This window comes from Lathamus discolor, chromosome 1 (genome assembly GCF_037157495.1).
Source record: "Lathamus discolor isolate bLatDis1 chromosome 1, bLatDis1.hap1, whole genome shotgun sequence".
Classification (NCBI taxonomy): domain Eukaryota; kingdom Metazoa; phylum Chordata; class Aves; order Psittaciformes; family Psittacidae; genus Lathamus; species Lathamus discolor.
In genome coordinates, this window is record NC_088884.1 from 20408518 (window position 1) to 20435673 (window position 27156).

The 27156-nt window shown below is 38.1% G+C and overlaps 1 protein-coding gene across 1 annotated transcript; it reads right to left on the reverse strand.

Moving 5' to 3' along the window:
* Window positions 1–991: 991 nt before the first annotated feature.
* On the reverse strand, window positions 992–25361 carry IQUB (IQ motif and ubiquitin domain containing). Its single transcript, XM_065663696.1, is given in 13 exon segments — window positions 992–1536; window positions 3132–3317; window positions 6665–6913; window positions 8495–8671; window positions 9907–10077; window positions 15142–15317; window positions 19177–19387; window positions 20388–20543; window positions 20787–20962; window positions 22912–23073; window positions 24202–24354; window positions 24357–24642; window positions 25179–25361. Coding segments are annotated over 13 exon segments (2388 nt in total). The 5' UTR covers window positions 25296–25361; the 3' UTR covers window positions 992–1368.
* Between the last annotated feature and the right edge of the window lie 1795 nt (window positions 25362–27156).

Here is a 27156-nt window from a genome sequence, read left to right on the forward strand (position 1 = left end):
TCCAACCTAAATGAGCCTAGGACTCCAAAAATCTCCAACGTCACATGGCATTGAAATCAATGGACTAGTGGCTTTTCACATTGGTTTGTACTATTGCCTTACTGTTTATTCAAATTGCTCTTCTGGGATCAGTACATATCTTTAAAGGCATTTAAAAAGAAAGGGAACAAATTTTTAAGAGATAGGTTACTAACTACGTGATTCATGTTTTCCTTCTTGCCATTCAAATCATAATTTTCTTCAAAATCTTCAAAATCACCTTGGAGGAAGCCCGGTTTAGCAGCCATTCCTACCTAAAGGCTCAGATCCTGGAGAGCACATAAGCCAACTGAAATGATCATGTGCTGCAGTCCTATAACTGGTTCAGTACAGAACTGAAGTCTAGAATATGAATTTAATGGTAACTTTAATGGAAAGACTCCACTGATGTTAGAAGGCGTTCATCAGTCAGGCACTGGTTCTACAGTTCATGCATATTCTGTTGTGAGAGTCTACCCAGTTTTCAGCTGCTTGTTTCCAAATACATGCTTACTTCTGTTTGTAAATGCTACTGCTTTTTTCTAGACAGAGCAAAAGGCTTTTTCCTGGGTCAGAACCACATCTAGAATAGAGGTTTCAAGCAGAAATATGCAACTTTCTGTAGTACATTATTTAATGTACAAGATATCGTCTTTTTCTCTGTAACTGTGATCAAACATAAACATAACTAAGTTTATAGATAAACTGACCTCTACTTTAATTAACAGAAGCTTCTCAAAAATAATCATGTCCCAAACAGTCTGCATTGTCTATTTCAAATTGCCAGCCTGATTTACACTAATTTCAAGATCTCAGATACAATAATTACAGGCCGGCAGTTCCACTCTCACCATCAAGATGAACTATAAAGTTACTATTTTGCCCAAATCTTTGTAAGGCAAAGCATCTATATTTGTAAGGCCATATCAATTCTGTTGTTCTGCAGGAATTCAGGTTTAAAGGATTTTCTGCCTTTTATACTTGAGAGAAATTTAATAGTTTGTAGCATTATTTTTCTAGATAAAAGGTGACAAAGAATTAGCTAAGTTCCCCCAACACAGACAGATTGTTCCAAGCAACACAGGCAAACACAGAAAGACAGTCAATTGCTCTAAAAAATCAGAATTTACAAAACTCCCCAACATTTTAGTTTTTAACTAATGAGGTTACAAAACATGAAATACAGTTTTATTGACTAATCAAGATCAAATTATTTTATCCTCAGAAGTTTATTTTGATCTGTGTGATATAATTAAGGTATTGAAACAGTACATTTCTTTAAAACCAAGGAAATTGTATTAATCAATAATTAAGTTAACTTCTTTAACTTCAGCTAACTTCACCTAAGAGTTATGTTTTTGCACCAGTAGGAAAAGGCGTAGCTATTAAAAATTCATTTGCACTTGTCTGATTTTCACTCCTCTGCAAAAATGATGTCACGGCTTGAATCTGAGCAAAGTAGTTTTTTGCCCAGATATGCTTATGCTTTATTCTGTGAATAAATGCTGCTTCGTAAGCCTGAAAGGAAAAAAATCCAAATCCCATTAAATACAATTAAAATTATCTAGCAATCTACATGTTGCTTCATATTTCAGACAGTATAAATAGTGACCCTTTAATGAACTAAGGCAAATAATTTATCTGTATATGATACATAATGAAATACTTTGTAGTCCTATACTGCTACCTTATGGTCCAATAGTGAAAATTACTAAGCACTCCTTGAGTAATATTAGTCAACTTTTACAAACAAAAAAACTTCTGGCATTTTTTTATCTGTACAAGATAAAATTTATTTATTTTCAGGTAAGAACATTCATACTTGGCTTTGAAAATTAAAAAAGGCAATACTTAAATATTAACATTTGCAAGGTAATGACTGTAGGAAATTTCCTTGATAAAAATCAAGCGATTATTTACAAATAATCATGGCAGCATTTTGCAGCATTTCAGTTGGCCTTCAAGTCCAATGGTGACATTTTCCTGAATTTCTACTGATTAGTAGTAGTTCAGATGATATCATAAATAAACAGATTAATTAGCTAAAAAACCCTTTGCTATCACTTTAGTCATCATTATGAATAACTGCTATTAAATAGAGTGCTTGAGAGGCCTCTGGTTTTTGTTTCAGTGAATAAGAAACAATGATTCAACTTACAACATTCTAACTTTGCCTCATTTTCTTTATTTCACACACAGTTTTTGTTGAACAAAGCTTTGGCCATTACCAGTGAAGGAAGCTGACTCCTCTTTTTGTAGCAAGAGCTAAGGGAAAATATCTTATGATTTTAGGTAGAATTGCATACCTCACCTGTTGCTCTTCTGGCCTAACTTCCACCTCCACTGAAGCTCTGGATCTAAGTTAATGACATCTCTTTGACTATGACATCCAGTCTTACGAAGTTAAACCAGATCAGTGCATAATCAGAATTGTTTACCATGTTTAGATATGGAATTTGAAGGGAGTGGTGTAAAAACACAGTTCCGATGACAACTTTAACACATTCATGAGTTTTTTAACTCAGAACAGCAATTATATTTTACTGCTTAATTGAAAAAAGATTATGTTGTCAGGGGTACTTAAATGACATCTATGTAAGAAAGCAAATTGAGACAAACTTTATTATGACTAAGGCCTAAGTTCTAAACAAAGCACCATACTGTGACTTGATGATAAATTTATAAGGCCAAAAACTAATGAGGCTAGAGCATGTGCAAGAGCACAGGCACACAACTGTTGTATTATTTATGGTTAGTCTTTTGTAAGTTTTTTATCCAGGCCAGTTCTCGTCTGATCTCAGCTGGGTGAAAGAGCATAGACATGGCACTGTCATCAGCAGGCAGCCTGGATGAGGCCACTTAGCTTCTTGCATTTCAGGAGAGAGAATCAGGGCAAGAGATAGCTCAGGTACATGGATATGAGTTGCACATGTCAGCTGCCCTCTGGACTAGTGCCTGTCTTATTTAATTATATAAATGCAATCATTCAAATAGTCACAGTGGGTCAATTTAAACATGGATGAGTGTAAGGACTAAATTTGGCCAAACAATATTAGTCACAAAATTCCATTAAAACATAACTATTGTAAAAAGTTAAGCCCATCAAATTTTACCTTCTGAAGGTCACACAGTTTAAGATGTGCATCTGCCTCATCTTTAGTGAGAAGAATAGTGTTCCATGGAGACCATTCATGCTGCTTATCCCACCTGACCATAACCAAATCATAGAGGTCACTGGAGGCACTGAGTGCTGACTGACAGCCCCATATTTTCTCAATCAGGTATTGCAGATCTTGATGCTGAAATGGAAAACATGGTTCAGAAGGAAAAAGCATGTTTCATTCTCCAACAAAAGCACTGTAACCATATAAGAATCCAAATAAAACTTCGAGTAATAAATTTTCTATGTGTATGTGATATAATCACTTGGTTAAAGAACATCCAGATGTACGCCTCTTCCTTTAGCATGGTTTGGCAATTATTAACTGCATTTTTCTTGTATCACCTCTAAAAGACTACATTCTTACTTTGATTGTTCCTGCCAATGGTAATTCATATCTTCCACTAACATGCTGATTGCTTAACCACTCTTAAAAAGCTTCCTAAATCTCATGTTGGTTTTTTTCCTCATCGAGCATGCTTAAGCCTGTTAAGAACTTTTTGGATAATAATAATCCATCTCTGCCATTACTGAGATGACTCCCCCATTTCATTTTTGGATTAAGAATTAATGTTATTTGATAAATGAGCTATTACAGTACTAGATTACTTAAAGTTTATATACAATCAGAATAATCTGGCCTAGAAAATGTGGAAAATTAGGACAAGAAAAACTTCCACCTGTGACAGACTCCAAATCACTGCCTACTTTGCTTTCTTCCCCTCCCTTTGCTGCTGACATATGGAGAGCTTATTGCGCTCATGATACTGTTGCTCATTTTACCAAATAAGATTAAAGATGAGGTTGCTATGATACAATATTAGCAATAAATAACAGAAGGTCTGTTTGTAAAGGTTTCCCAGTACAGAAAGGCTTTAAAATGTACTTTTAACCTAGATCTAAGGTTAATTTACATCAATCTTAATTTGTTTAATTTATTACCAGCCATCTGAAATCACTACTAAATCTTGATAAACACAACCTCTTGAATGAAAGAAAAAAAATAGTAATTGGGACAGCAATTACTACTCTGGCAGGTATTTCTGTCACCCTCCATTAGAAGAGTTTTATCTACACAGTCAGTAAAAAACAGATTTTTAAGAAGGTTTTCCTCCAAGCTACCCACTTAAAGACTCATTCCTCTAAAAAGAAATCTTGACCTAATTAAATAATGGTATTTACATGTTACTTATTAAATTCCTGACAAAGGATGAATAAAACTATAAAAACACAGTGCTTCAGTGAAATGCAGCTTAATGTATACTTATCCATCTTGCTCCCAGAATCCAGGAGCCTGTGAAAATTCTTGTCAAGGAAAATGTAACATAAAAGGGATGCTTAGAACCTCCACTGGTAATAGGTCTGATTTCAAGAATATAGGCCTAGACCTAAATCTAGTCTTAAAAGTGGTCCTACAGAGTCTCCTCTATTCGGTTTCACTAATTGTCTTCTGTTTTCAGTACTTCCTCCTTTTCACAAAATTTCAGATAATTTCTATATCTTCCTCTTAGAAGCCAAAAATTTGCAAGCAGACACATTAGCAAGTACTACTATTTCTGTACTAAGCTACAAGTCTCAAAAGCTACCTGAACTTGCACAAACCTATACTGAGGTATATAAAGGCCCATGTAAAACAGATCTATAATTTAATCTTTCCTGGATTACAATTATTTTTTCTACCTGAAAAATAGGCAAAAGCTTGTATTCTGTTAAAACTTCTCAGGTTATGGGGAAGAGTTTGATTTAAGAGACAACTTCTGCACTTACTAAAGGTAGACATACATTTTTTTTTCTGAAATTTTAGTTAATTAATTTCAAATTATGCTCCTCCCCTCAATATGTTCTGTGCTCACAAGAAACAGAAACAGCCTTCAAGTACTGTCATCGAACAGGTTGGGAGCAGGTATCATTGAATGCTCAGCAGGTGAGACTGGGAAACAAGGGTAGGCAGCAAATCAGTGAAGGAGTTAGGTGTATGTATAGCTCCAAATGAATACAACATTGCCATCAGGATGTGCTCATCAAGATAACTCAAAACCACAGCATGTGCCATCAATTCTAAGGAGTATGGCCTAGTTAAATACTCTGAAAGAATAAAAAGCAGTCTCAGGACCTGACATATTTGCTGAACAAGTTCATTTTGATACGAAAAAGGTCTTTAGCTGCAGTAGCCATAACTTACTGGAGCTACCATAACTCTCACCAACTGTTTTTAGCCTTTTAAGCCTCAGCAGCACTTCCATTGGTGGTCAATCCAAACACAATTAAAATCAGTATGCAGGAGATCTCAAGAAAAATCTTTTATCTTATCAGAAAAGTCTTGCATCCATCCACAATACAACCACAGCCAGTAACGGTACTTTACTGAGCAATGAATGAAGCTGTCATAGCTCATGCAAAAGACTTTAAGTTGTGCCCAAGTAATTTCTAGATGCCCCAGAACTGTTTTCTGCATATAAGAGCAGAAGGGGACAGATGGCTGTTGAGAGGTGAAGGGAGAATACAAGCAAGTAGCTCATTAAAAAAAATAAGGAAATACTAGGAAAAAACCCAAGGAAATTAGTGATTTTAAGGTACAAACGCCTGCTTAGATATTTACAACTCTAAAGAAAATAAATTAATTTGGATGAAAATGACACAGTATCTAGGGATGCTGCAGTGGTACAACCACTAATGGAACTGCATGTGAGGGCTTTCAGTGCCAGAAGTTAAGAAGCAGTTATATTCCAGTGTACCAATGGCCACCAGCCATCACAAGTGATTTGAAGAATGTTGACATATTAAATAAAGTGAGACACAGACAAAAAACTTCCCAGCCTAAGTGAAAACAACATGAATGAAGAACATCTACAAAATCCAGGTTCTTTGATCATATTTCTTAATACAGGCATGATAATTAAAGAATCCCAATCTTTCTCTTGGCAACTGCCATTGGCAAAGTGCTAAACCCTCTCCTAATAAATGCAAAAGAGTAAAACTTCCAACTATATAGATATTCTACTGAGATATAACAGATATGTCAAAACCTCAGCTCCTTTATCTTTTCCTTCTGGGACTATAAAACAATTTATTTGTATTACTAAACCAGTCTAAATAATGGGGCCCAAAATACTTTACTAGCATTATGTCTTGAAGGATATTATAATCACAAAAACATTACTATCACTTTGCAGATGGTGGTAGTATCTTTAAGCAACAGGATGGCCATGGGAGAACCAGAAGAAGAATTTGGATCACTCCCTTCTTTGACCTTGTCAGCTAGACTTCTACCTTCTTGTGATGTACAGCTTGTAATCACTTCTGAAATTACGGCTATACTTCAGAAGCTTAAGTGCTGCTTCCTTATGGTATGTAACATTCCCTGTCACAGGAAAAAGCTTTGTAGCTCTTAATCTATTTCTCAACCTGTCAACAACATACACAAAATAAAGGAAAAATTACAGTCAGAGCCATTGTTTTTATTAGCAATGCTCTTTTAGACAGTACCTGAAGTAAGAAAACAATTTTAGCATCATCCTGATAATCGGCTTCAGACTTCCTGAGGTTTTCTAGTATAAGTTTGCACTTCAAAAACGTTTCTCGGTGCCGAGCCTCATTATCAAGCTTGCAACACAAGCGACATCTGCCAGTAGTGTGGGTAGTAGCAGGAATAGGAAATGCAGTAGACGGTAAGTAATTTTTGCAACTCTGACAGCAGTTCACATTTTTATAAAGCTTTAAGGGATCTGGTGGAACCTAGAAAGATTAAAAAAAAAGTTAATTTACCACGAAGTACCTTTGTATCACTTGTGTGCTACCCTAACTCTGTCAGAATACACTGCACATATATTCATGCAAGTATTTGAATATGTGAAAGCTAGAAATAGTTATTTTAACATACCCAATAGGTTTGTTTTTAATAAAGACCAAAAGCCACTGTATTTTCTTACTGTACTTGTTAAAATCAGTTATATAAATCAGCCAATTCATTTTTAAGCTATTGACAATACTAGACATTACGCTCCAGTGCTCTTGCTGACTATTATGCAGATTGTCAGCCATTCTGGAAAGACAACACAGAGAAAACAGAAACTAAGCCTTCTGGATTTAATTTTTCATATAGAATCTGCCCTTTATGTCAAAGATAAATCCCTGTGATTATGTGCATATTAATATTTTGGCATAAGAATATAAAGTCATCAGAGCCAAAAACAACATGGGGAAAATAATAAGCTAAACTTGCTAATGATCTCCTCATCGCACATTGCTTCATGGGTTCTGGAAAAAAATATAATGCAGTCTGTGCAGAGGGCCCAAGTCTGTAATTGGATAGTTTGAGCAGCCTTATTATCCAGCTACCTATTGAGGTCATCTGCCCTTTTTTGCAAACAACCTGAGGATTTGGTCACTTTATTGACTGTCTATTGATGAATTCCCATCTCTTTTATGGTCCACACAAGGTTACAAATTTCAAATAGAAAAAAAGATGCAATTCAGACTTCAACTCAGTGTACAGCCAACCAAAAGCTACAGAAGACAAAGATCCCCCATATCCAGTCTCTGCTATGACACATTTAGGTAACTCTGTGTGTAAACCTAGTGTAAAATAACTGTTAGTTGGTTCTAAATCTGATTAACATCTACTGACAGATACTTTACCTCTGAGATATCATCACCCACTGTAAGAGGAATACTCTTCTGACAGATGCAAAATACATCTTGCTGCCTAAAGCAGCAACCTGTGTTAGTGAATCATATTTTTAACTGTAATCTGTAGTCAGAAATAAAAACAATCACACACCTTTGAAAGGCATCTACCACTTTCTCTGCTACCTAGCTATCTTCTTACCATGAAGTAGCAACTGGTTGTACAACAGAAGCTCGTAACAACTCTTGCTTAGGTGCAAGCTCATTAGACATAACTTTGACAATGGCAACATTCTTCCTTTCTGGAAGGGATGCTGCCTTTGTCCAGTGGAAAGAAGATAACCACTCTCTCTATTTGTTCCTCATTTGCTATTACATTTTCCTGTTACCATCCCATAAGATCTATCATTTACAATTCTCAGAATTTTTATTTCATACATAGAGTTCCTGGGCTCTCCCAGTGCTACCAACCACCTGTCAGGTTCTTACACCCATATCTATGCCCCATGCTTCCTATATGACTATTTAAGCTTATTTTTGTGAAGCCTGTGTACTTGCTACATTTTATTTCTTGAAGAACTCCTCTAGCAATTTTACAGCAAAGGGTAAAATAAAAAAGCTTTCCATTCTCCTTCTCCACCATCCTTAGTTCGATGGGCACTATGTCAGACTGCAAAACAGGAATAATACCTTAAGTATCTTAGCAACTTCAGGGTTAAACTTCGGAATTTTAACAAACTGAAGAAATAACGTACAAATTCTTTTTCTTAGTCCTTCCAAGTTACATTCTTTCACATCTCTTGACATAAGATCAATTTCCCTGTCAATTAATTCCATGATTTCCTGTGTTAATTTACACTCATGTTCCTGGGGGGAAAAAAAAAAAAAAAAATCACAAAGAAAATGGAAAACAAACCACAACAGCAAGGAAGCAAACCAAATAATTCTAATGCAGATATGAAAGCAAACTATGGATTCTATGCCAATGATCATTCATACCTCTCCATGTTCACACAAGAACATGTTCATAGAAGAACCCCTTAGTGTCTTAGGAAAACAACCTCCAAGAAAACTAATATAAAGAACTACAAAACTGAAAATGCTTACAGATTCTGCTTTAAGGTGGCCTGTATATATGGCCAAAGCTGTAAGGAACCATAAGCTTGGAGGCATTAAAAAATGCTAAACAGAGGCATACAACATGCAAAATTTCCAGTCTCCATAAACCCAAGAAGTATCCCCCAAAGGAGCTTCCTTTGAATAGGACAGGAAATAGGAGAGGAGGTACAGTGTATATACACAGTAGATGGTTTAAAAAATGCCAACATGAATACTGACTTGTATTGAGATGGGCAGGAGTTTATAAAGCAGCAGTGTTCCCAGCAGTGCTATATGGGCTTTAAATCAAATTCTGGTACTACCAAAGCAAACAGTGTTTGACGAGGAAGCAGCATTCTCTTCTAGCTTGACATCAACAAGTTAACAAGTATCCTGAAAGCAGTTTGAAATTCCTAATATTCTTTTTGTACATGACTACATATATAAAACAAATACGAAAGGCTGAAAGAAATTCAACCAGCTTCTGATTCACTGGGAACACTGGCAGCAGCAATGGGGGCGGGGAATAAAGGATAAAGGAAAAAAAAATCCCAAACCAAAACTATTTGCTGCCCAAAAAACTGGTAACCTAAACAAACAGAAAGATGAGGTTCTAAACAGACATTTCAAAGAACCCTGAAAAATTACTAATAGCCACTTACAACTCTGCCATGGTTTTCATCAAGTTGTTACAAACATTAAGCTAAACTTTGCACTAAAACTCTATTATGCACCAGTATACAAAAATTCTAAAACCATGGCGTTAAAATTCTAACACAACTTCAAGAAAAATGCGCACATCACAAAATGACATATGAATTTAAGGTATATCTGGAATGTAAATTACCCTCATGCCAGATGGTACAGGAGGCTTTCTCATGTTGCCAGTTGATCATCCTGGCACCTGTCTGCCAGAAGAAGCACTGCTTGTGTGTCAACACAACTGATTGTATCTTTGGGAAGTACTGCTTCAAGCTAAACAAAGATAGAAAAATAAGACATACCTTCACTGTACGTCTGAGTGTTAGTAGCACATCTATCCTCTCATCTTGTGGGATGTCAGTCATACTAATGCTGCGGTAGATTTCCAATAGTTCTCTGGCACGGAGTGTGAACTGCGTATCCATTTCAGTGATTTTTCCATCATATGCTTTCCATCTCTTAGGTTGCGCACACTTCAGAAACAATTTGTATAACTCTGAGCTCTTATAATCTGATCACCAGTTAACAAGTGCATTACTTTACATCAAAGTTCACCAGAGTAAATAGGGACTTAGCATTAATGCTTGACTAATACGAAAGGCTAACTCTACTGTCGATATTTATATTCCTTTGTTGTAGGTCCTGAAATCTGGACTTAACAGTATATTAAAAGTAAAAAATATTCTCCTACAGAGATATGCGCTACTTCTCTAAAGCAAATTTACTGCCAGTAGTGTTAAAATACATTTGCTCTGTAGTTCATCTTGCCCTCATAAATCCCTCTAAACTATCAGTAAAAATCAATGGGACTGTTGATTGTGTAAAGATTGCAAATTTAAGGCCTTAGACTTACTGCAGTACAAAATATCTCCAGGGAACTGTTCTATTTATGCTAGCTATACAGATAGACATGAGGTATTAGCAAAGACTTTGTTAAAGCTGACTAAGGCAAAGAAGGAGTTACAGCTTATCAGATACTTCACCAAGCTTCTTGTTTGCTAACTTAACCACATACCTTACTGCTACCACTTCAATCGTTTCTTTAACTTCTATAGATATGAGAAGTTACACAGCGTCAGCTGCCCCAATCAGTTTGTACAGTCCAACTATTCACCCCTTTTAAGAAGGCTGGATCTGGTTGCAAACCACAATGTTACACAGGGATGTAGGTGTTTAAATCCAATAGAAAGACAAGTATTCAAAACCCTCTCCCTATCACAACCTAACTCCACTCCCTTTCCTTAACTGGGACAGCTCTTTGGAACCTCATTCTGTGTATTAATTATTCTCTTTCACTTTATTTGGAAGTTGACAGCTCACAAAAACCTGTGAGCTTCACTTTGCAGTCTCAGTGTGAGTTAACTACAGCAACACTTCTTGCAGCATTCACATGACTAATAGTTTTCTGGATATGACCCCAGCATTGACATAATCATTATTTTGACTAAATACACATGCTTGCTATGGTGATAAGTCATTAAAATGCCAAGAATGTTAGGTAGAATAGACATGTTTAGTCACCAACACAATCAAAATGGAGCTTCCCTCACTTTTAGATAAACAAATTATAAAGTTACACAAGCAAAAGGAAGACAAAATAATCAGGGAAAAAGGATTTAACATTGAATAACTGACATTTTTGACCTTCCGCAAAACCAGAAAGAGGCGATTTCCTCCATGTCAGCAAAAAGTGAGCATTCTACTTCAACTTTACCACTGTTTCACTATCTCTGTACAGTACTACGAATTCTAAAAAAAAAACCCAAACCAAACCAAGCAAACAAAAAAAAAAACCAAACCACCAACACTTAGAAGCTGTTTCATGCTTTAACTCCTTCATATGGCAGACTGGCAAAAATTACCTTTTCCTTTAGAATAATTAATTTAGTATCTACATTTGATCCTCTTCAATGAAATCATTTATTACATGACAGGAAGGCCACCTGCTTATGCTAAGGTGAGGCAATGGCCAGAGTTTCCCTTAGGAAGTAGTTACTAAAATTTGGTTCCCCTGATAAATTTGCAACAACCCATATATGAACTAACAGTCTTGGTATTCCACTCTGCAAATGATCCTTAACACAGACCAACTACCTTATTATAACCTCTGAATTATTCAAAGATAAAATATCTGTAACTTCTGTAGTTTTTATTACTACCTCATTGTAACTGGGTATTAGATAAAGTAAAATAATTTGGAAAAAAAAAAAAAAAAAAAAAGATGCAGTGTTTTCCTGTTTTCCTGAAAAAAACACCAAAACAGATGTCTCATCAATATGAAGATTTCCAGTATTTCAGAAAGAATCACAGGCGCTCTGACTTTAGGACTATTTTCATGTATTCAAGATTGATGTAAGAAAACTAAAACTTTGATATTTTTTGCCAGCTTTCTCTTGCCTTTTAGTCTGCTGGCAGTGCTGCAGAATTTACAATAATCCAGTTATCTGGACTACTTGAGAGAGCAAATTTGCTATAAACTGCACTCTGCTGGCAATGCATGAAAGCAGAAAAGAAAAAGCACCTAAGGAGAGAAACACAGCATCAGAGACATAGAAAAAGGTAAGAAAAGTAAAAAATAAATAAAATAAAATAAATAAAAATCCAATCCCTAGGTTGAGTGGAGAAATAGCACAAAGCGTGAAAGTTATGAATTCAGTGACAGGTAATAATTACACAAGTTCCTTTAAGAAAATGATTGCTATATAGAAACTTAATCAAGTACTTCCCCTTCAAAGTACAAATGCTGAAGAAGCATGAGTACACAAAAAACAAACTAAAACAAACTAGAATGCAGTACACGCACAACCAGTAGCAACCATTGTAAAAGCATGAGTAGGTACATGCTTAAAGTAGCAAAGAAGCAAACGAAGGTTTCCATGGAGAAGCAAGTTTCATATTGCATTGGATACTGCAGCAAAGTGAAATGCTTGCAGTCTTCAGATGTGAAAGGTATTACTTTAACTGGCAAGTGTCTAGAGTAACATTATCAGCTCAAAGGTCAAGAAATAAGTGAATAATCTATAACCTAGCACTTCACTAATGAATTTCTACTACAGTTTGAAGTGTTTAAATTGCACTGCTACAGTCATAACAAGCCATACATTTAATATTGAGATTTCAAAAATTCTTTTTACTTATTTCTTAAGAAATGCAGAAATTACTTTCTCTACCTCTGAATTAGGCTGCTATCTATGTCAACAGCTCAGAACACTTAAAGCTCTATAGCTGACATAAAAAAATAAAAAAATATGAAAAGAAAAAAGTTTCAGTAGTTCAGAACTCATGAGATTTTCAAATTAAAAAGAAAGCAATTTCTTCAATGGAAAAACAAAATTAGTAGCAAGTGCTTCAGAAACATGTCTACTACTTGGAAAGAGAGAAAATCTCTTGTCTGTCATGTGTCTCCAGGATCTCCAAACGTCAATTGTCACTAAGGATTCTGGTACTGAAGAGCATTTTGCTTCTGGTTCCTAGATGTAAAAAAGCTTGTGAGAGTATGTACTGGCAGTAATCTATACAGGGCAGGACATTGGAAAGCAGTCCTTAATGGAAAAATAAAGGTAGAAACTCATTTAAGAGACAAATATATTTGTTTCTTCTGAGAATATAACAAAATATATTGCAAATAGCAGAAGCAAACATTTAGTTATTAATTAACATTTATTCTATTAAATAGAAATCATTCAAGGTTTTAATATCCTAAATATTCCTTTTTGATTCCTAAATATTTAGTTTTGCACTTTCATCAAAACACTTTTTACAGTCCAGATCCCACACATCAGTAATAAAAAGAATGAAAAACAGGGTGGGTTTTTTAAGATAAAACTCCCATTTTACTTTTGAGCACTAAACGGTCAAAATTAAAAAAAAAAAAATAATTATAATAATAAAAAAAACCCAACCCCATAAAAAAAACCTATTTCTGTTGCAGCATTTCTTTTCATAATTATATCACTGATTCGGAGAAATCTCCAGGACCTCGCCAACAAAGTTTAAATTGACAAGCAGGTATCCTTTATCACTGTGCCGGGAGACACGGGGAATAGCTCCTCCTAGTGTGTCTGGTCAGAGCATCAACCAGGCTGTGATTATACTGTCCTTAAACATATACATTCATTAGATTACACACATATTCACTGAGTTACTTATTACATCATACTTCTAGAATTCCTCCTGCATGCACACTAAAATGTGGCAATGGGCTTTGGGACCCCTGGTGGTTACTTCTTCATCATCTTCCTCTTCATCACTTCATTTTAGGATTGTTGTCATGTCAGTAACCACCAGGCTGGTTCTGGCCAGTTCTTGAGCAATGCTTATGTTAGCCATCTCTATAGCTGCTAAAAAAGCCTAACATCCTTGAAGTTACTTATTTACAACCCCATTCTTCAATCAACCCCATTCTTCAAGCGACCCTATTCTTCAATCAGCCCCATTCTTCATCACATACTATGAAAACAGCCAGAAAGTAAACTTTTTTTTTTTTTTAGGGGATGGATGGCTGGGTTGTCTACCTAAAAAAAGGCCTAAATCATGTTTGTGTATGAATGCTCTTGTTTTACATACGAAAGCCTGACGCAGACTTGCGTTAAATTTCTTCCTTAAGATCATGCAAGAATAAGACCTCAAGCTAAAGTTCTAATGGATCTGAAACTAGTGAATTAATAACCGAGTTCAATATGATGTAAATTTCAGTCAAAGTCCTTTTGGTTTTCTATCCTGTACATGGAAGAGAATAAATGTTTTCTTTAAAGAGAGACATATGATGACCAGAGACCTGTGCTCAACTTGGAAATTGATCATTCTGAATTGTTAGAATTAGAGCCTTTAATGCTGTAAAACAGTGCCATTTGAAGCACGTTCTTTATGCAGAATACTACATAATGAAGGGTCTATAAGGATGCTGGGAGGGACTCCTCATTAGAGACTGTAGTGACAGGACAAGGGGTAACGGGTTAAAAATTAAACAGGGGAAGTTTAGATTGGATATAAGGAGGAAGTTCTTTACTGTGAGGGTGGTGATGCACCGGAATGGGTTGCCCAGGGAAGCTGTGAATGCTCCATCCCTGGCAGTGTCCAAGGCCAGGTTGGACAGAGCCTTGGGTGAGATGGTTTAGTGTGAGGTGTCCCTGCCCATGGCAGGGGGGTTGGAACTAGATGATCTTAAGGTCCTTTCTAACCCTAACTATTCTATGAGTCTATGATTCTATAATACAAAGTTCATTCACTCAGTGCTATTTTTTAATGTTATATATACACACCTGAGATTTATATTAGACACAGGTAGTTAATAGTCTTAATGATGCACTATTAGTCCTTCAATCAGTCACAGATCTAGGAAATTCTCAGCTTGGAAAAATAAATTTACTGAATTGTATTGACTTGAACAACTAGATAATTCGGATATTTATAACATTAACATCCACATAATTAACTGTTAAGCTACAAAAGTTACTTTTGGCAGGTAGTTTGCAGATGTCTTTTCTGTTCCTGTACCTTGTTATTTTTTATTTTCAATCTAAAATTACATCACTGACCTTATTCAGAAAGTGCAGTATCGCTTTTTGTCGATTCTCCTCATCGGCATTTAGTTTGTGTCTCCCAATGGAAGCAATCAACTGTGCCTCTTGTTCCAGAAGTCCACAAAGTGCTGCCTTTCTTTCAGCTCCAGTAAGAGTTCTGTTAATCTGCTCAGTCTCCTCCTGCCTCCATACTACAGATATAAATATTGTGGGTACTTTTTACAATGTGTTTTCCAGTGAATGTTCTGATTTCATATTTAAGAAATAATATAATTTTTAATGTTCATTAAAAGCCAGTTTCTATGTTAGAGAATTGATTATAATGCATATTTTCAACACACACAAAATAGCCCAGAAATTAATGTAAATTATACATATGTTCTGTGAGAGTATGTGTGTTTACATCAACTCCAAACTGCCAATTCATACTGCAAACTCAAAAATGGGTTAGGAGAAAAAGCTGCTCTGTGTGAGAAAAATAATTTAGCTCCTGTGGAAACATGTATGGAAAAGGTATAAGCAATAGGGACTTTTTACACAATTGCTCATCAAAGCCACAAGAAAATATACCATAGAGATCTTCTCACCAGATTAAGTTCAGCATCTTACTGTTTAGTGCTTCCATCACTATTCCTGCTTCTCCCTGCATAAATGAGTAAAATCTAAAGAAGGCTGAACTCTTCCAAAATGGAGATAAAACTTGACTGACAGTCATGTTTAGCACTCCAGGTCTTACAGTGAATATTTCACTGGTATCACCTTTTGCCACCTAAAGCAGATGGAAGTGCATTAATAATTAGACAGTATTTGCTTTACTCTCCTGTTCTACAACAGAAGGTGGAAGGAAGTAGCATGCAAACCACAGGATGGACATCACAGCAGCACTTCAACTACTACCTGCTGTACAGAATCTGGCCTTATGACTCTTACAGTCAAATCACCAGACCACAGGTACCAGTGGCACTTACAAGCTAGACTACTTAATGACACAAAGATACAAATGTATACATATGTGTCTATCATGGTTTATTTTTGTAGTACCTATTTCTTGACTATAACTAGTGATACACAGAATACCAGTACAGAAATCTGTCAGTAAAATCAAATTGTGTTTTCTGAATAGTGTTTTCCTTTGCATACATTGTAACAATTCTTGACTTCTCTGAAGAATTTGTTCCATTTCAAATACCTCTAGAGTTCTGTAGGAAATTTTATAAGATAAAAAAATGCAGCATTCCTGAAATCTTGCAAATCCCAGCATTAAAGAAAACAATCCAATATGTGATACACAGTTACTGTATCAGGTAAGAGTAGATGTAGAAGGGAAAGGAGGAAGATTTAGTTTCTGCCTGTGGCTTCCTTATCTACAATACCTTACGTTTTCCATTTTAAAATGTTACAATTCATTTCCTTAAGGCTCTCTAAGCTTTGGTATTAATATAAAAGTTGTCTGACAAGTTCTGAGTACCCAAAGCTATATTTTTAAATAAAGTAATTTCAACAAACAAAAGCACTTCAGAATTAATTTACATTAAGTTTTATATGCCTGCAGGGGGCAGCAACATCAAAGATAGAGGTAATAAATACAGTAAGCAATTTTGTGTGTACAGAAATGAAAAAGCTGTCAGTTACCATCAATACTCACCTCCTGACTCACCATATATATGCAACCAAATTAAAAACATTCCTCTTAGATTATCTGTTCTGTAGGCAGAGATTATACTCATTACTTTTTTTTCAGTTTTTACAGAACAAAGTAGTTCATATTTTTCAAATAAATAATTAATGTCTCTATACGCAGACACCCTGAACATACATATACATCTCATTTGCAACACGCTGTCAGCAGGCAAGTTTTTTGTACCAACAGGAATTGCTAGTGCTGGCTGACCCTGTAATAGTATCCCCCTGTTGAGATCAGCAGCAATAACCTTCACAGGTCTCTGGAGGACAATGGTGTCATTCTATTACTGTCACAATGATTTAGCTTGTGTAGACTGTTGACACTATAAGAATGTAAAAGTAGTTTCAGATGCAGGTAGGAAAAAAACCTTCCTAGAACCACTAAGCTCTATTAAAATAAACAGCATGACTGCAAGTCTCCATGTACAGAAGCAACTAGTCAACAAAGGTAAACAAAACCAAAAAAGACTAATACTACACCATTATTTTTAACAAAATGTTAAAAAGACATTTCAAATACTGGAGCTTGTTATGTTCCAGCTCTGGAGTGGCACATGGTTTTTCAGGTTGCCCTGACATTAAATTCCTGAACATGCATAGCTGAAAGGTTTACTATTTGTGAATCCAGTTACAACAAATTAAGCAAAAGAGACATTGACATAACCATAAACTCTAAATCTAAAAATACTGGGAATACCAGCACTAATTTGCAACTCCAACTCAGCTCTGTTGTTTCCATTGCAAATAAGACTCTTCGCACTTAAGAAAAAAAAAAAAAAAAAAGGTGGATCATACATTTAACAACATATTAAAGAAAACACTGCAGGAAATCAGACACCAAATACTAGCACTTGCCACAAATGGAGAGTAAAAAACTATTTGAGTGCCTTGGCTTTTGATTACCTAATCAGACACACCTTAAATTGAGACTGATTCTTGTGAAGCAAAAAGCTAACTATCTGTGAAGAAAAAGGGAAAACAACCCCTATCCCCAAGTCTCATAAAGATACCATTCCCAAAATTCTGAAGTTTAAGATCAGTAATAACTTTAAATTTGTCACAAGCACCAATATTTACAAGTCATTTCTACACTCAGACCAAGCAATTTTCTCAGTGACCCAAGTATGACAATATTAAAAGAGTAATGTATAACTTTGGAGTTCTTGAATCATGACCCTAAGCTCTATGAATAACAAATGCCACCAAATTTATGCTCAGTTCACCATGGAAGAAACAGCTGAGATTATTTCAGGTAGGTCAGGTGGCTTTGCAGAATCGGGCAATCCATTAGGTCAGTTCTGCTATAGGGACAAAAATGTCCAAACTGCCACAGAGTTATACCATAAACAAGCACTGTAGCCTATATAATATACAAGCTACTTGCAAGTCACAATGCAAGCATCTTGCTTAAAAGGAGACCTTTTTAAAAGAACTCTTGCAGTTTCACTTTATGGTGCTACAAGTCCACCGATTCTATTGTTTTTATTTTTCCCCAAAAGACAGGTTTTTTGTCCCATTTTGCAACATTACTGTCCTGTAAGGCTTTATGTCAATTATCTTCATATTATTATTAAATATTCATCTTATTTTTCCCAGAAAGGTTAGAGGTGCTTGTCTGTACTAGACACCATCCACCCCAACAGGAAAACGAAGTCCTTCAGGATGCCCTGTAGGACTCCTAACAGACTCCTAAAATTTTGACAACACAGTTTTGTGCAACATGGAATAAATTAGAAAGGAGAAAAAGCATCTGTAGAAGATGACTAGGGCAAAAGGAATAACCTCAGTCTTACGCTGCAAAATTATGGGCAAAAATTTAATCCATTATAAAAACTACCTTTATTAAATGGCAAATGATGGATCTCAATACTGTATTTCTTCATGCCATTATTTTCAGCATCTTAAATGTAGAGTAAAAAGATTAACATAACGCTGATCCAAAAAAAAAAAAAAGGTTCCTGTTCCTCTAGATGACCTTAACATTAGAGATGAATAATAAAAAAAACCCCAATAATAGAACTGCCAAATAGCACTATTCTATAAACTGATTATTTCCTAAAAAGATGTACTGGTTTTGGCTGGGACAGAGTCAATTTTCGTCATAGTAGCTTGTATGGTGCTATGTTTTGGATGTTGATAATATAGGGATGTTTTAGTTACTGTTGAACAGTGCTTACACAATATCAAGGCCTTTTTTTCTGCTTCTGATAATATATGAATGTCAAATAATTATGTAAAAATGAAATTCCAATGTAAGTAAAATTTAAAAATCAAGGCAGTATCTATAAAAACACATAAAAATATAAGTCTGTTTTAAACAAACTATATTTTGCTGATTTAAGAGTAACCCTTCAAGAAAAAGCTTACATTCTAAAGCATGGTACAGTAGCTCGAAGTCTCCTTTTGTTTTAGGGTTCAGTCTTCGCTCATGCTCCCTTCTCAGTTTTTCTTCTTTTTCTTTTTCTCTCCGTAATTCTTCTTGTGCCTCCCACTCCAGCCTTAATCTCTTTTCTTCCCTCAGTTTTTGTACTATATTTGTAGCATGCCAACGACGGAAATATCTCTGTAATACTATTACCTATGTGTGATACAATACCAAAGAATCATGAATTTAAAACAGAACAGCATATTTTGTTCTTAGCTGTTATTTTTTCCAGCCACTTAACTGTATCTTCTAAGATCTGCCTTGTACTCAAACTAACTGAAAGGTACATACACACAGAATCAACTGCATTTTATTCAAAATGAAGTTAACAATGTTGTTATTACCAAACTTAAAAAATTAACCCTCCAAAGAGGCAGCTATTAAAGACTAGGGAACTGTCTATAGTATGCTAAGGGAGGATAATGCACAAACCCGACCTGCCACCTGCGTGGACCACACAAGCAGGCCAATACCATGAGCTAGTAAGCATTGTGCAGCATTGACGGCTATTCAAGCAAATAACAACACTAATAGTTATACTGTCTCTAGAGATATCTTATCCTAATATGTCTCTTGAATGTGTCTTCAGCTAGGATTTCAATATGGACCTACACTGCATGGTGCAGATCCATCAACATGAACCAACAAGAAGCTGATGTCTCTCACTGTGTGCTACCTATTACCTATAGACACATTACATAATCCAGTAATGATCACAGCAAACATATTGGTAGTCCTGAGGAAACAGTAACCTATTCGGGTTTTCCACTTCTACAAAATACTTCCTGCTGCTAGTTGATGCTGACCAACTAAGAAGTTCTTAGAGAAAATTTCTACCAGAAGTCTTCAAAGCATCTTGCCAACTGCATTAATACAATCATCCTACTTCAACACTCAGTGAATCAACTATCTCTCCATTTAGTTAGATTCAGACTGCCTGGTTTAGGCAATCAAATTAATAACTAAAACCCATATGTCACAAAAACCACAGAGCAAAGACACACGTTCCCCATACACGAAAATTACAAAATGTGAAGATTAAGCAACACTTTGCAGTTCACTTTTAAATTCACTCTTTGAGCACTCATTAAATATTCAGATGGCCTTTGTAATATTTTGCTTTACAGATAGTTTCAAACAAATAAGAACTTACTGCTTCAAGTCTACGTTTATGGTATTCTTCTGCTGTAACATACTTCCCAGGAGTTATCAGTTTGTCAGTCCTGTTTGACACATACAGGCCAGTTTTAGTCATTTGTGTTGATGTTGTATTCATTGTTTGTTGTTGCTTATTTTTTTCAAAAACTGTCTGGGGAAAAAAATACATGTCAGAATATAACACAAAATAGAGGGCTTTTTTCCTCATCACAGAAAGTGGCAAAATTAGTTTTCTGTAACAAAAATCACAAGACCAGTGATATTCACCCACTAAATATTTCAATTGCACACTTATTCCTCATCTATTCCCTTATTCCCATTGGAAATTATAGTGTCAACATTCCATTCCATTTGGCAAAAACAAGATTCTAAAAAGACACTACAAAGCCGTTACCTGTGTTTCCCTATGGAATACAAGAATTCCTTTATCAGGTAGTTTTTTTGGTATCGTTTGTGATCCTGCATTATGAAATTCCACTCCTGTTATCCTGTTCTTAAATCCACCCAGAAATGCTTTTTGATAGGTAGGTCTTTCAATTTTTACAACTACATCTTGGAATGAATCAGAATCTGTTAAAAAGGAAGTTCCAAGATTGAAATATCGAGATTAGAGCACAAATACATGTATCAACACATAGAATCATAGAATCAAAGAATAGTTAGGATTGGAAAGGACCTTAAGATCATCAGATCATCTAGTTCCAACTGCCTACCATGGGCAGGGACACCTCACACTAAACCATGTCACCCAAGGCTCTGTCCAACCTGGCCTTGAACACTGCCAGGGATGGAGCACTCACAACTTCCCTGGGCAACCCATTGCAGTGCCTCACCACACTTACAGTAAAGCACTTCTTCCTTATATCCAATCTAAACTTCCCCTGTTTAAGTTTTAAACCGTTACCCCTTGTCCTATCACTACAGTCCCTAATGAACAGTCCCTCCCCAGCATCCCTATAGGCCCCCTTCAGATACTGGAAGGCTGCTATGAGGTCTCCACGCAGCCTTCTCTTCTCCAGGCTGAACAGCCCCTACTTTCTCAGCCTGTCTTCATACAGGAGGTGCTCCAGTCCCCTGATCATCCTCGGGGCTCTCCTCTGGACTTGTTCCAACAGTTCCATGTCCTTTTTATGTTGAGGACACCAGAACTGCACACAATACTCCAGGGGAGGTCTCACAAGAGCAGAGTAGGGGGCAGGATCACCTCCTTCGACCTGCTGGTCACACTCCTTTTGATGCAGCCCAGGATACAGTTGGCTTTCTGGGCTGTGAGCGCACACTGAAGCCGGCTCATGTTCATTTTCTCATTGACCAGCACCCCCAAGTCCTTCTCTGCAGGGCCGCTCTGAATCTCTTCTCTGCCCAACCTGTAGCTGTGCCTGGGATTGCCCCGAACCAGGTGTAAGACCTTGCACTTGTCATGGTTGAACTTTATAAGGTTGGTATCAGCCCACCTCACAAGCGTGTCAAGGTCCCTCTGGATGGCATCCCTTCCCTCCAGCATATCAACTGAACCACACAGCTTGGTGTCATCGGCAAACTTGCTGAGGGCGCACTCAATCCCACTGTCCATGTCACCGACAAAGATGTTAAACAAGACCGGTCCCAACACAGATCCCTGAGGGACACCACTCGTTACTGGTCTCCAGCTGGACATTGAGCCATTGACCACAACTCTTTGCATGAGGCCATCCAGCCAGTTCTTTAACCACCGAGCGGTCCATCCATCAAATTGATGTCTCTCCAATTTAGAGAAAAGGATGTTGTGTGGGACAGTGTCAAACACTTTGCACAAGTCCATTTATATGACATCAAATGCTCTACCCCTGTCCATCAGTTCCATAGCCCCATCATAGAAGGCCACCAAATTGGTCAGGCAGGATTTCCCCTTAGTGAAGCCATGCTGGCTGTCACCAAGCACCTTGTTGTTTTTCATGTGCCTTAGCATGCCTTCCAGGAGAATCTGGTGTGGTCAGAGCCTTTGCCAGTGAAGACCGAGGCAAAGAAGTCATTCAGAACCTCAGCCTTCTCCAAACCCAGGGTAACCAGTTCTCCTGATAGCTTCCGCAGGGGCCTACGTTGTCCCTAGCCTGTCTTTTATTCACCACGTACCTACAGAATCCCTTCCTGTTATCCTTAACATCCCTAGCTATGTTTAATTCTAACTGGGCCTTAGCTTTCCTAACCTGGCCCCTAGCTTCCCCGACAATATCCCTGTATTCTTCCCAGGCCGCCTGTCCTTGCTTCCACCTTTTATAAGCCTCATTTTGCCTTCGAATTTTCCTCAGCAGCTCCTTATCCATCCAAGGAGATCTCCTGGCCCTCCTGCTGCACTTCCTTCTAGTCGGGATGCAACACTCCTGAGCTTGCAGTAGGTGATCCTTGTATATCAACCAACAGTCCTGGGCCCCCCTGCCCTCTAGGGCTATATCCCATGGAACCTTACTAAGCAGGTTCCTGAAGAGGCCAAAGTCTGCTCTCTATATATATCTCTACACATGTGCAAAACCAGCATTTACCTGTTTGTATTCTGACAGTTATGACATCAGGCATGCAGTAATCCTGTTGAACTGTTTTCCCAGGAGAATGTTCCTGATCTAGACGTAACTTCTCAGACTGGATAGTTTCATCAAGGTTAGCCCTAGTCCTCCCAGGATTTTCATTATCCTCAATCATGCTTCCTAAAAATAAAGCCAAAATTAATTCTTGGTAAGCTTCGTAAAATAAATTAGTAACTTTTTCAAGTTTACTCTGAGGTGATTTTACTGAAACACTGCAACACAGAATAATCAGATTTTTGAGCTGGAATGACAGTGTACTTGAAATCTGAAACAGTATTATCACATACTTTCTAAAGAGATACCTAAATACTGTCACCACTGAAAGTCATTCATATTTCAATTTTTTTACAAGTTACAGTAAATGCATAATCTTAAATTAGTTACCCATTTACATAGAGAAATTTTACTGAAAAATCTCACTGAAACCTCCTCCACTTTAGACCTGATCTAAGCATGTGTTGTACGCTTAGAATCACTGTTGTCTTTCACACAATACTTAATGCTGTGGTATTTACTCAAAGACTATATTCTGAACCAGATCTACTCAACTCCAGAAATTATTTCTTGAGTTAGAAATATCTGGCTCTGGTACAGTGCTTTTCCTAGGACATGGTCACCAGCTACTCTGAACAAGAGGATCTGAATGCAGCCCTGCCAAGAGGACAGCAGTCGGCAGGTCCATACTCCAAACAGTCACTCACTGCACTCGCCTGCTGAATGGTATGTGCTACCTTCTGCTCTAAAGACCTAAGAAAACAGGGCACTGAATTAGGAAGTAACACTGGACATCCAGAGTGCAGAGGAAAAAGTGCAGCACATGATGGAGTGTTGCAGGGACTGCATTGATAATGGAAGGGTGGCAGGCAAGTGGCAGGGGAATCCAAGAGAGCTAAAATAGTAAGGTGTTTGCTGTGATCTGATCTAAACTGTTAGTAGCCCATGTATTCAAGTGAGTTATGCATTGCTGTTTTGCAAATGTGTGTACAAAACACATAAACTTACACACATTTCTGGAAATGAAGATCTCTATAAAATGTCATATGAGTTTCTACTACAATTTGAGATGTAGAATGCATTTCTCATCTTTTCAAGTGTGTTTTACATGAGAATTAAAAAAGTCACTTCAAGTTCAAAAACCAGCAAACATGAATAGAATGAGAGTGTGGGAGATGAAAGAAGACATAATCAAGTTGAAGAAAAAAGCAAATCTCTTTAAAGCCTTAACATCCAACATTTTCGTAACTTTACCTGTCCCACTTGCCATATTCTCTGATATTGAGTTTTGAGATGTTTGTTCTTCCCCTTCTGAATTTCTTACTTCAGTTAAAGTAGGGTAATTCTCATTGGTAACAGATGATGTGTTCTCAGATGATGTGTTGAACGGGGCACCTGGCTCAAATCTTGCTGGTTATTTCCAATTGTTTCTTAATTGCTTAGCCCTTCTCCAGGTTGTGCTGAACTTGACTGCTCCTGTTCCTTCAAAACTGACTGCTCCAGAGAAGACTGCTTCTCACAGCCCTTCTCTGACTGTGTGGTGCCTGTAGCTTCTGAAAGCAGAGGCTTCTCTGCTTCGTCTGCGCTCTTGCCCTCTCCAGCTGCTCTTCTTGGTGGGGATGCAGATGGTTGCTCTGCACTGGGCCCTTGTGCTGTAACAACTTCAGAGCAATTATCCAACGTACCTTCCTTTTCCTGAAATATCAGTTGCACACTTTCAACCTTTCTGCAAGAATAATCACAGCATCTATTTAAAACCACGTACTAGCATAGCTCTACTACCAAATACATGGATGGTGTAGTGTCAAAAGCTTTTTCTGTATCTGTTCCCTAATAGCCTGTTTAGAATAGCCAACCCCCAAAACACTTATTATCTTCCCACTGGAGTTTAACAAACATAATACTGCAGAGCAAGCAGTCAGGACAATTGGCCAGGTTGGTCTAGCGAGAGGCGTCCCTATCCATGGCAAGGGGGCTGGAACTAGATGATCTTTAAAGTCCCTTCCAACCCAAACCATTCTATGATATACAGACCCCCAGACTCAGCATTACTCAGCGACAGCACACCTTTAATGTTTTCTGTGCTGCCACTCAACGACGTGGGCTGAAGAACCCCAATCCCACACTCGTGAAAAACACGGGCAGCAGCTGCAGCAGCAGCGGAGAGCCGTGATCCCCGCCCAAGCGCCGGTCGCTCGGGCCATTCCTACCCACGGGCCATTCCTACCCACCGCCCATCCCGGCCGGCGCCTCTCGCCAGGCCGATTGTGCCACTGGGCCCCGTCACGCGGCGCCCGCCGGTGCGCAGGTACTACCACTAGGCCGGGCCGGGCCGGCCCTCCCGGCATGCTGCGCGCCCGGACCGGACCCCAGCCCGTGGCTGTGCAGGAAAGCAGCGGCTCCCCTGCGCGGCCCGGCCCCGGCCCCGGCCCCGGCCCCGGCCCCGGCCCCGGCCCCGGCCCCGGCCCCGTTACTTCCCCCCGCAGTTCCCACCCCTCGCCGCTCTCCGCCGCGGCAGCTTCTTCGAGCGGCGGCGCGTCGCGGTACCCATAGCAACCGAGTCGGCACGGCAGGGCATGTGAGCATGCGCACTGGGGTCGGGGGTTGCCTGGCCCCCGCCGAGCAGCAGCTGTGGGCTGGGCGGGCGCTGCTGTGCACGGCCCCGAGCCGAGGAAGGCCAGGGAGAGGTGAAAAGGGAGGCGCGATGAACGGACGAAGGCCGGAGGTGACTGCGGCAGTCAGCAGCACGGCGGCACAGCGCACCTGCAGCGACTCCGCATGCTGGCGTACCGTAGGTCAGTGACTGTGCCTCGGTCCACACGGTGTTGGTGACCAGGAACTCTTACCAGCTGATAGTGGCATAAACGTACAAAACCACTATTTTTTCTCTCGGTTCACATTGTGGACAGTAGCAGAAATTGTGCTAATACCCCAAGCTGCTCCCTGGATGTTATGAAAGGCTGGGATGTTTGGATGTTGATAACCCTTGCTCTACAGCCCGTCATTCCCAGACCCTGTGGCAGCACTTACCTATATGATGCGCTCAGCCTAACCGTGTTTGCCCTGAAAGGTCTGCGGTTCTGCTGCAAGGGCTGAGGCTGCTGAGTGGAAATGAAGACACTTACACCAGAATTAAAACCCTGTGAAACTGAATTTCCTGGTGTTTGATGGGTGATTTCTGAGACAACACCTACAAGTACTTCAGCACGGCGCAGGACAACTGTGACCAGACTCACATCACAGAACCACTTTAGAGGTGAAACACAGTTCTGTGACACAACTGTGGGAGAATCCTGCAAAAAAATGTATTTCAGCAGGCAATGTAATTATATCTGTATTTAGTAATTGTATGCTATGATGTTTCGATGTGCCTCAGACACAGGCATTTGAACGCAGGCCTGCTTCCCACCAAAAGGAAATTTCCCATTACTACTGTTAATGATCTTTTTTCTAAAATCTGGACTGAACTTAAGGTAGAATAGGACCAGCAGTCACTACTGCATAGTCAATTTGGTCAAACATTCAACCTCCTCTTCAGTTTGCAAGATAATTTTTCAGGGTTTTTTTATGAAATGGCATATAAGCAGTAAATTAAAAAAAAAAAAAAAAAAAAAAGCAGCTTTTACTCATCTCCCACTGAACACAGCCAGAAATTACGTGGAAGACTAAAATGGTGTCCTGTTTAGCCACTTGGAACAGGGGAAACAGCACACAGTGCAGGTAGGAATAAGAAAACCCTTGGTATTGCTGCTGCCTGGCAATCTGAAAGCTGTTTTCCTGGTTTAACAGGCTCTGTCTCCCTTTGGCCCCATCCTTGCAGAGAGAGCGATGTTCATTCACAACGACTCCCATCAGATGATCTCAAAGCATTTTAAAGATCTAAAGTTTGTTAACTCTAAAGCTTGCAGTTATTTACCTTACCATACTACACAGAGAAAGATAAAACTCTTTTGCATCATTATGTATTTTCAACATAAAGGAGAAAAATAAGCAGAAGTGTTAGTCTCCAAATTAGACCTTTCTAGCACATTTATCTGAAATTATTTGCAACATAGTACTCCTAATATAGATTCCCTTGCCTGTAAAATACGTGTACTGTTTTGTTGCTACATTATGCTGTGGATTGAAATAACAGATATATAGTTACAGAATTAACAGCAAGGTAAAAAATATTGTTTCTCTTCTTAGCAAATATGTATTTTTAAATCA